The sequence below is a fragment of the Orycteropus afer genome, unplaced genomic scaffold (assembly GCF_000298275.1).
Source record: "Orycteropus afer afer isolate SDZICR_OR568_19922 unplaced genomic scaffold, OryAfe1.0 scaffold00021, whole genome shotgun sequence".
NCBI classification, from domain to species: Eukaryota; Metazoa; Chordata; class Mammalia; order Tubulidentata; family Orycteropodidae; genus Orycteropus; species Orycteropus afer.
This window is the reverse complement of record NW_006921608.1, coordinates 8628083-8639252: the sequence shown is the minus strand read 5'-3', so window position 1 is coordinate 8639252 and position 11170 is coordinate 8628083. Positions and strand designations below refer to the sequence as shown.

Here is an 11170-nt window from a genome sequence, read left to right as displayed (position 1 = left end):
GTGTTCAGTGCAGATCAGTGGTGGAGTAGAGGGTCAATGAAAAAGAGAAGATTCTAAATGGGATGAATTGACACAGTGGCTGTAACAATGGGCCCAAACATAGCAACAATTGTGAGGATGGCACAAGACTGAGCAGTGTTTTGTTCTCTTGTATGTAGGCTCACTGTGAGTTGGCACCACCTTTATGGCTCCCAACAACAACACAACTTGAAGTGAATGGGTTTAGACTTCCTGAGCTTTAAAGATTAATAAACTCTTAATTCAAGAATAAGGGGAGATGGTAAAAGAAGAAAAGAAAGATGAGTTGGGTGCTAGATATGAGGACATCAGGAACTGGCATTTTAGGGTGGAACACAGGATCTAATCAGAAAAAGAGCAACCAATGTAGCCTGGTGGGGGGAAGGGTATTAACATGTAGAGAGTCTTCCATGGGTGTCACCGCCTTTCATGCCTGGAACTCACTTATATTAATACCTACTGGATGTTAACAGATGAGAGAAATGAAGCCCATCATTTTCCCCAACGTTTTTATTATTTTGGGGTACATAGAAAAATTTGTACAATGGATTGTTTACTGAGGTAAATTGAGAAGGCTGCTATGTGGCCTCCACAGGCCTTACGTAGCCACTCTGAGAAGTCCATTCCTCAAATTGCTGGGTTAGGAATCTCTAGACCAGTGGTTCTCAACTTTAGCATGCATCGGAATCACATGGAGGACTTGCAGGGGGCAAAAAAAAGTCACAGATTGCAGGGTCCCATCCCCGAGTCTCTGATTCAGTAGACCTGGGATGGATCCTGAGTATTTGCGTTAAGATGAGTTCCATGGTGATACTGATGCTTCTGTTCCAGGAATATTCTTTGAGAATCTCTCCTCTAGGTGAGGTTAAGTGATCTGTTTACCTGGTGATAAATAATGAGGCCACAAAAGGCCACAGTAGTTCCACAAACTCTCATTTCTGTTTTATTGCATAAATTATTTACTATAAAGTAAATAGTAATTAAAAAGTTGGAATGCAAAATTAACTTATTTTAATATTATTTAATATTATTTTCAATATTTAATGCGGAATCCTTGGGGTGCAAATGAGAACACACTCAGAGGCTAACCAAGGGATTGGCGGTCTGACTCCTCCCAGGAGCGCCTCAGAAGAAAGGCTTTACAGTCTACTTCCGGGAAATCATCCATTGAAAGCCCTGTGGAGCACAGTTCTACTCTGACACACACAGGCTCCCCGTGAGTGGGAATTGACTCAACCACCACCGGGTTGTATTGTATTTTATTTTTTAACAGATCTGTGCAATACCGACATTTGTCACAAGATGGCACCAAAAGGCTGAAGATTTTGGTTGAAATTTGATTTTTTTTTTTGGGACTGTTGGTAGCTTTGATGTATAGTGAAACCTGTGAGAGCCAAAACTGAACAAAACTGCCTTGTTTGCTGGGGTCTGGCAAGTTTTCTGCCTGTAACAGGATGCACTCTTACCACGTTTCTATCACTTGTTTTAGTGGAAAATACTTGAGTTTTCCTTCTCTGACAGGTTTCTGCCCTACTCTGGTTCTGGCTTTGGCAGGTTTTACTATATTTATATCTGAATGGAGATTGGTCTGTATTCAAACCACGCCTAGCAAAAGAAATTTGAATTATGAGATGTTATTTTTTAATTTGAGGGGAGATACTGGTATTTTTCTGTCAAAAATAATTTATTTATTTATGAAAAATAAGATAGGAACATATATTGATGTCATTGATGGCTAATTATTTTGGAATTGCATGAAACATACAACTTGGTGCAATAATATAAAATATTCTATTATTATATTTTCCCCAGAGGACTGCAAATGTATTCAAATTAGCAAGCATTTATAAGATCTTATTATTTGCAAATGGTTAAGTGTCTGACTACCAGTCAAAAGTCTGGCTGTTCAAACCCACCCACAGGGGCCTGGGAAGACAAGTGTGGTGATCTGCTTCTCAAGGGTCACAACCTTGAAAACCTGTGGGGCAGCTCTACTCTGTGCACATGGAGTCTCCACGAGTTAGAATTACGTTCACAACACATTCTGTGATAGATAAGGTCCTACTATACTAGTAGAAGGAGCTCTGGTAGCATAGTGCCTAAGTCATTTGACTGCTGACCAGAAGGCTGGCGGTTCAAACCCACCAGCTACTCCTCAGAAGGAAGGTTGGGCAATCCTACTTCTATAGTGATACTGCCTTGGAAACCCAAGGAGGGATTGCTATGAGTTGGGGTCAACTCGACGGCACATAACAACAACAACATATTAGTAGAAGCTATATAGTCCAGAAGGAAGATTGGGCAATCTACTTCTGTAGTGATACTGCCTCGGAAACCCAAGAAGGGGTCGCTATGAGTTGGGTCTGACTCGACGGCACATAACAACAACATATAGTTCTTGGTCCCAGTGAGGTTTGAATTTAGTTGGCATGCATGCATGCATGCATGCATGCATAAATAAATAAATAAATGTATGTATGTATGTATGTATGTATGTATGTATATACAATTCAGTGAGAGAAGAAAATAATAAAATTTATCAAGTATGGGGTTGTATGCTATGGATTGCTCGAACAATGTGAACAGGAATAGAATATTAATAAATTAATAAAATATTTTTAAATTTAAAATATTCTACAAAATCATGCTTGTATCAGTTGAAAACACCACATTGAATCATTTTGTTATTGTGATATATATTGTTATAATTTATTGTATATATCTCATTAAATATTTAATATAAAATTAAATAGAACTATAATTTATTTCAACTGTGAGGAAATGTTTAGCAACTTGGACAGCCAAGTTTCAGTTTTTGACATAGAACGTTAGAAAACCTCCATGTGAAATTTATTTCATGACTATATATTTTTTTCTGATTCTATGGAAACAATGTTTATTCAGAAGAGGGTAAAGAGTTTTCTAGTACACAAATGTTGGTTATAGTATGCTATGTTCTTGCCATCAGAAAAGCATGCACCAAAAAGAATCAAGTGCCTCAGTCTATATTGTGAGGAGTTACTAGATTTTTATTGAGGATCAACGATATTACTAGCATTATTGTAGCCTTTAGGATCTGTTTAAAAGGAATGAAAGCCCCTTCAAAAAGCTTTGAATGTAACTGGTGAAGGAAGATTAATCTGATCTTAATTGTTAAATTATTGGAACTATGGCACATATCAGCCTTTCTGCTAGACATTTTATATGTCTCCAGTTTTCAAAACAATACAGCAAAATAAGTAATATCAACCCTGTTTTCCTATTTTATCATGATCATTTTAACATAACTTGTTGAAACTTGCAAGCTCTGCATCTTGGAGTTGGAATGTAACCCCAAATCTCTGGCTTCAAAATATGTTTTCTGTTTACCCTCTGTCCCGTACTTAAACAAAACAAAAAAGTACAAGGCAATTAGTATTTTGGCACTCTATTTAGTTATAATTATTCTGAAAAACTTAAAAGAAAGGATAAATTATTTAATGATAGCAGTTAATCTGGATTACATTTTAACTTCGGAAAAGATAAACATATAATTATTTGTTGACTTTAGATGTTATCTCTCTTTTTGTTTGTTTCTAACTTTCGGGAACATTCATTTCTTCTTCCGTGTATTTGTTTACAGGTTATGTGGGTATGTAACTTGTGCCGAAAACAACAAGAAATCCTCACTAAATCGGGAGCCTGGTTCTATAACAGTGGGACGAATGCACCGCAGCTACCTGATCAGAAGGTTGTCAGAGGACCGCGAAACGAAGAGGCGCCTCAGGAGAAAAAAGCAAAGCTGCACGAGCAGGCCCAGTTCCATGCACCCTCGGGTGACTTAGCTGTGCCTGCAGCGGAGAAGAGTCGATCTCATGGGCTCACAAGACAGGATTCTATTAAAAACGGGTCAGGAATGAAGCACCAAATTGGCAGTGACATAGCTTCAGACAGGTAAACGTTTTGTTTAATCTTCAGGTAAACATATTACTTTTAATCTTCATTCTAAATAGATATCAAAATACATAAAATGTTTAGACAACAGTAAGTCGACTAAATGTAATGTAAATGCCTATATGATTTCTGTAAATGCTGAATGTGATGTTCAGGATTTAAGCTATCATGGGATTGAACTATCTTAGGTTTGATATTCCCAGTAATACGTCAGACAGTGTTTCATTGGTATTCATAAGGTTTCCACTGGCAATTCTTTGAGAAGTGGAGGGCCTCTTCCTTCTTCCGATTCCATCTTAGTCTGCAAGCTCCACTGAAACCTGTCCACCATGGGTGACCCTGCCAGTGTTTGAAATACTGGTGGCATAGTCTCCAGCCTCACAGCAACATGCAAGCCACCACAGTATGACAAACTGACAGACGAGTAGTGGTCCTCAACGAGATGGATTAACACAGTGGCTGCAACGACGGGCTCAGGTATAGCAAGGATTGTGAGGCTGGCACAGGACTGGGCAGTGTTTGATTCTGTTGTACACAGGGTTGCTGTGAGTTGGAGCTGACTTGACGGCACCACAGCAACAATAACACGTTTGATACGGGAGTGTCAGGGTATTGTATAAATTTTTTGGAAAAAAATAAATGATATAAGATGAATTTAAATATGATGCTATTGTTACAGGAAAGATACATTAAATGCTTAAACTTTGGTAGGAGCAACAGGACTGAAGAAGAGAAGGTTTTAAGACACTTTTATAGAGATTGGATTGATGGGACTAACTGGATATGGGAGTTAAGGGGATGGGGGGGTTGATGATGTGTCTGGGTTCTCTTTTGGGCTAGAGGGTGATAAGGTTTTCCAAACAGGTTTGCAGTGAAGTCTTTTGTAAGGTTGATGTATCCATAATCTAATGACTCTGTTACTACTGTTTTGGTTTGGTTATTTAGCAGTCTTATGGGCTTCTTCATGTTCAAAGTTTTAGAATTTTACAAAAGTGATTCTATTCCTTATATTTTTACCATTGGAAGGGGAAGAAGGAAAAAAAAATTACTGGGAAATTACATTTCTATAACCTATTCCTCTGCTTGAATTTATAAATTAAAAATACCAGGTGTCTACGAGTACAAAGTCATGCATTTGTGGAGAAGCAAATTAAATTGTGCTTATAGAAATGTAGGTTCTGAACTATCAGTTATAACAGGAAAGGTAAGTGGTAGCCATTTTAGATTGGTGCCTAAAGCCATCACCCCAACATGTTGTTGTGTCTTGGGAGAATAAGAAAATGATGACTACGTCAATTGCTTTTGAACTTAAGAAATTTATGGAGTACTTCAAGAAAGTTAATAAAATTGAAACAGCATGGAATCAGTTCTATCTTTGCATAAAACAATGACTGGAATATCGTGGACACATCTCATTATGAAATCTTAGGAACCCATGACTTTTAAGGTTTAGGGACTATCTTAGTTTGAGTTCCACCTAAGTAGACAATGATTTGAGTGCGTACAAAAGTTTATTTGGAAGGCAAACCCACTTGGGGACTGGGAAATTATACAGATAAGAGAAAGAATACAATACTGGGTCTGTTCAGGAGCAGGTTATTTCTTTTGGCAATCATGTCTCAATTGTAATGGGGCTTCTGAGAAACAGGGTGGAATTACCTCAGAGTTGTCCCCATAAGGGGCAAAGAAGCTGGGATATTTGTCTGTCAGTTCTCCTTTTGTTCGTTCAGGACTGTTCTGGAGCTCACTGGTGAAGCATGTTCCCATGGCTGGACAAAGCACTCAGGCAGAGTTACAAATGCTGACAGTAGAAGACATAGCTGTCAGGGCCAATGAATGATGAATCAGTGTGAGTAGGGCACTGGCAGTATCTGCCACACAAGGACTTCAGAGAAGGACAAAGTTCATAAAACGGCAACAATAACTGTCAAGGTACATGAGCTTGAAAAAAAACAAAAACAAAAAACTAGAATTTGTGATCTAGAAATATGATAAGCAGTGAAGGTAGGATTTTAAATGAATGAATAGATAAAAAATGGGTAATAAAAATGCAGACCCATTCTTCAAAAACTGGATAGCTATATGAAATAGCCCCTTCTGGAGCTTAGGAAGATAGGTTTAGGAAGAATAAAAGCAAACACTAAGCAGCAGATACTAGATGCTTAAGTTTCAGAATTCATTTTGTCAGGAAGTTGTGTATGTTAAAAATAAGTTCAGTAAATTTATGAATATTTATTTCATCATTTTAGGGAAGCTAGAAATGTTCTCTTACCATCTGTTTCAAAGCTTAGAGATACAAGTGTAACTCTTTCAATATATCTTTTAATGCTTCTTTCATTGACAATGTATTAGCCTGGATAAACAGTAGAATCTGACCCATTGTGTGGAGGTGATCTGTAGTATTACCTTTTTTTCTTTTTCTTTTGCATGATGCCTTTGGCTGTATTTACTAACAAATACATCTTTAATGAAAATTACATTAGAATCACGTTCTTCCTTTTTGAACTTCACAGAAATAAATCCAACAGCTCCTATTGTTTAAAAGAATTACTTTAAGAAAGAAGTTAGATTTTGATAAAAGATTTGATTGTTAAACCTTGAAAATGGAATTGGTTCTAATTTGTATACAACTAAATTTGGAAAATACTTTTTATTTGAGAACAATTAGATTTCCCTTACCATAAATAACAAAAAAAAAAGCATTTGTTTTATTTTTTGAATGCACATTTAAAAGTAATTTATTAGATGTGCATCTATGACCAAAAATGGAGCCTCTGAATTCTTTCTAATTGGGCATATGGTCAGCATACTATGCCCTGGGTCAAATGTGGCTTGCCACCTGTTGTGCATAAAGTTTTATTTATTGGAACATTGTTATTGGGTTGTTGTTATGTGCCATTGAGTTGGACCCGACTCATAGCAACCCCTTCTTGGGTTTCCAAGGCAGTATCACTATGGAAGTAGATTGCCCAACCTTCCTTCCAAGGAGTGGCTGGTGGGTTTGAACTGCCAGCCTTCTGGTTAGCAGTACATTTATTCATGTATTTATTGTGTATGGCTGCTTTCACACTACAACTTCAGAGTTGTTTACTTGTAAAGGATCCCATACTTACCCACTGCCATTGAGTCGATTCTGACTCATAGCAACTCTTTAGGACAGAGTAGAACTGCCCTTCACATTTCCACAGCTATAAATCTTTACAGAAGCAGACTGCTTCATCTTTCTCCTGCGGTGTAGCTGGTGGGGTCGAACCACGGGCCTTTTAGTTAGCAGCCAAATGCCTTAACTACTGCGTCACCAGAGCTCCTTAAAGCTTAAAATATTTACCTTTTATAGAAAAGTTTACCAACCCCTACCCTAGACAGTAATTAGTTCCCTTAGTGCAGTTGAAATTTCTTCTTTGTCCATTTCCTTTGTTACTCATTTAAATTCTTTAATTTAAGCCTGTGTTCTTGTTCCTTTCTTTCCCACTCTGCTTCCCACCCTCTCTCCTCTCTCTCTCTTCCCTTTCCTTACCAATACTGGTCTTCTAGCAGTTTTTGAGTTTAAAGTATTATCAGTAATTTGTTTCTTTAATGTAATTCAGAAACCGTTGGTTCCAGAAAGAAAAGCTTCATTTACATTTAAACCTCCAAGGACCTAGGACTGTGTCTAAGAAATATGTGTATGTAACATGTTTCTTTCAAGGACCTTTAGCTTCATGTTCTGTAACTACATGCTGCAATAGTCTGGACCTGTTTTATGGCATTTTCCTTCTTTCACAGGTCTTAGTACAGTGCCTTACAGTTAGACCTTTAGTATTTATTGAATGATGCATACCAGCTTGGCTCTAGACCTTAGGTTTGAGTAAATGAGTATTTACTTAATTCATAGAAACCGCCAATGTTTATTATTTATTTAGAGGTAAAATATTGTTAGAAGTGTTCAAATGTATTTTTAATTTTAAAATAAGTTTTGAAGTAATTATTTATTTAAATGGTGTTTTTTGGGTTAAGAAAATAAAATTAAGAAAAACTAAAGTAAAAATTTTTAAAACATTTAGATAATGTTTCTTACATTTGACAATTATTTAAATATTGAAACCAAACCAAAAAAAAAATCCCAAACCCACTGCCATGGAGTTGATTCCAACATAGTGACCCTTCAGGACAGAATAGAACTGCCCCATTGGGTTTCCAAGGCTGTAAAACCTTATGGAAACAGACTACCTCATCTTTCTTCCATGGAGTGTCTGGTGCATTTGAACTGCAAGCCTTTTGGTTAGCAGCCGAATGCCTTTACCACTGTGGCACCAGAGCACCATTTAAATATTGTGTACTTCATAATTTTCATTGGTGAAACTTGGTAAAATTTAGGGAAGAGTTAATTACTTTTAATGTAAAATTTTACTATTAATTTATTTAATTCTCCCTTAGACATTTGGAGATGTTAAGAAGTAAGCAATAGCATGGCTAATTTGTATGGTGGAAGAGAAGGAAAAAACTGGAAGTCAGCAGATGTGGTCTTTCTCTCTGCTCTTCCCCTAATGTGTCATGTGGGATAAGTATCTTTTTTCTGAGTCTCAATTTTCTCATCTCTGAAATAGGAATGGCAGTCTACAAGATCTTGAAAAGATTTCCAGTCTTAAATTCTTTGTTATGTTTGGTTTTAAGACTGTATGTCATGTAATAAACTTAAAAGCACACTCTTCCACTCTTTTTTCCTTTCCTAATACTGGAAGGGAGCTCTGGTAGCATAGTGCCTAAGGCACTTGACTGCTAACCAGAAGGCTGGCGGTTCAAACCCACCAGCCACTCCTCGGAAGGAAGATGGGGCAATCTACTTCCATAGTGATACTGCCTCGGAAACCCAAGGAGGGGTTGCTATGAGTCTGGTCTGACTTGATGGCACATAACAACAACAACAATACTGAAAGTATTGTGTTCAATTAATACAAGATTATTTTCATTCATATTATGATAACTCTGTTATAATTCATTCATTCATTATTGACTAGCAATACAGATATTACTATTTATCATATAGCTCAATAATTTCACCATGATCTATATTTAATACTGGATATATTGGGCATTTTAGTTTAAATCTGAAATAAAGACATTTTGACTCTGCTGTTTTCATTACATTACTTTGTAATATTTTTATGCTTTTTTTTCCTACATACTTAATCTATTGTCAAACCAAAATTTACAAGTGATAGAGAAATAGATTTACTTGCCTTTAATGGACTATCAACACCAATTGAAACAGTAGTCGAGAAATCAGACGACGTATTTTGCTGGGCAAATCTACTGCAAAAGACCTCTTTAAAATGCTGAAGAGCAAAGATGTTCTCTTTGAAGACTAAGATGTGTCTGACCCAAGCCATGGTATTTTCATTTGCTTCATATGCATGTGAAAACAGGGCAATGAGTACCAAAAAACAAAACAAAACTTTCTGCCATCGAGTTGATTCAGACTCTTAGCGACTCCTCCTTGGGTTTCCCAGGCGGTATCTCTGTGGAAATAGAATGCCCTGTCTTCCTTCCAAGGAGTGGCTGGTGGGTTTGAGCCTCCGGTTAGTAGTCAGATGCCTTAGGCACTATGCCACAATGAATAAGGAAGACCGAAGAAGAGTTGATGCTTTTGAGTTGTGATGCTGGTAAAAAATACTGAAAGTACTGTGGATTGCCAGAAGAACTAACAAATCTGCCCTAGAAGAAGTGCAGCTGGAATGTTCCTTGCAAGTGAGAATGGCCCGACTTTGTCTCACCTACTTTGGTCATGTCAGAAGGGAGCATTCCTTGGAGAAGGATATCATGCTTGGTAAAGTGGGGTGTCAACGAACAAGGGGAGGGTCCTCAATGAGATGGATCGACAGGGTGGCTGCAATGATGGGCTCAGGTATAGCAAGGATTGTGAGGCTGGCGTAGGACTGGGCAGTGTTCCATAGTGTTGTACATAGGGTCACTATGAATTGGAGCTGACTCAACAGCATCTAACAGCAATAACAACGGACTATGAAGCATTTTAAGAAATATTTAAGAAAGATTGCCCTGCAATCTTACTTCTGAGGAGTGGCGGAGTGGCTGGTGGGTTTGAACCGCTAGCCTTCTGGTTAGCAGTCAAATGCCTTAGGCATTATGCCACCAGAGCTCCCTTAAATGTAGCTTCAGAGAAATAATATTTTATAGTTGATTCATATATATTTGTTTCTACATTTTTCTGCTTAGAGGATGACATTTATTGAAAGTACAGAGAGATTGCATTATGATTTTTCTGGCATTTTAATTAGGTAGGACTGGAAAGCTAAGAAAAGTCATGACTCAATTATATCTCATTGAGTTATTCAGATAGTGAAAAGTGCTACCATTTATAAGTAATGGTAAGAGAATGATAAGAATATAAAGTGATTATCCTGGATTTAAGATGTAATGTTTTAAGGCAGGTTAAGTATAATGACTATTTAGCCATTTGGTAATTGCCACCTTTTCCTTATTTTCTAATACTTCTGATCATTCAAGTAACATTGAAACGTTCAATTTTTTTTTTTTCCCATAGCAATTAAAATATGGGCTTAAGACTTCTGCTTCCAATACAAATGCAATCATAGGGCCTGGATTTACCTTTCTGTCTGAAACATCTGCGGGAAAAAACAAAGCAGAAAAAAAAACCAGACAAAATGTCTGAAACAATAGTTTTTAAGATACTGGGTATCAGGCAGTTTTGTAGTACTTGAGAGATGGGAAAAAATGAAGGAGAGCCCTATGAGTTCCCTCAAGTCATTGCACAGGGAATAAAGTATTGATGGAGCCTGTCCGTCTTCCTGAGTTGAGGAAACAATTCTGAGAGTTTGGGGAGAGGTAAAATAAATCTATGGTAAAAGAAATCATGACACTGCCTATCTTGAGAGAACTTTCTGGGTCAATGGGAAATGTTCTCTATCTTAAGAAGTATATAGATGGCATGGTTATGTGCATTGGTCAATAGCTATTGTAGTATTATATTTAAGATCTGTGTACATTTCATTCAATTATACTTCATTAAAAAAATAAAATGGGAAAATACATGCATACTTCTTTGCTGCATTTTTTTTTCTTTCTTTCTTTTATTTTATTTTGATTTGGGTGAAGATTTACAGAGCAAATTCACTTTCCATACAGCAGTTCACATATACTTTGTCGCATGTCATTGACCACAGTTTACCACAATGCAACAGCTCCCCTCCCACTTCCTCCC

At 37.1% G+C, this 11170-nt stretch overlaps 1 protein-coding gene across 1 annotated transcript in view; it reads left to right on the top strand.

The window, feature by feature from the left end:
* RIMS2 (regulating synaptic membrane exocytosis 2) overlaps positions 1–11170 on the top strand; it is a 726314-nt gene that overhangs the window by 223900 nt on the left and 491244 nt on the right. Inside the window, exon 6 of the mRNA XM_042783638.1 lies at positions 3641–3951. Within this exon, the coding sequence (XP_042639572.1) occupies positions 3641–3951 (311 nt within the window). The remainder of the gene's footprint in view (positions 1–3640; positions 3952–11170) is intronic.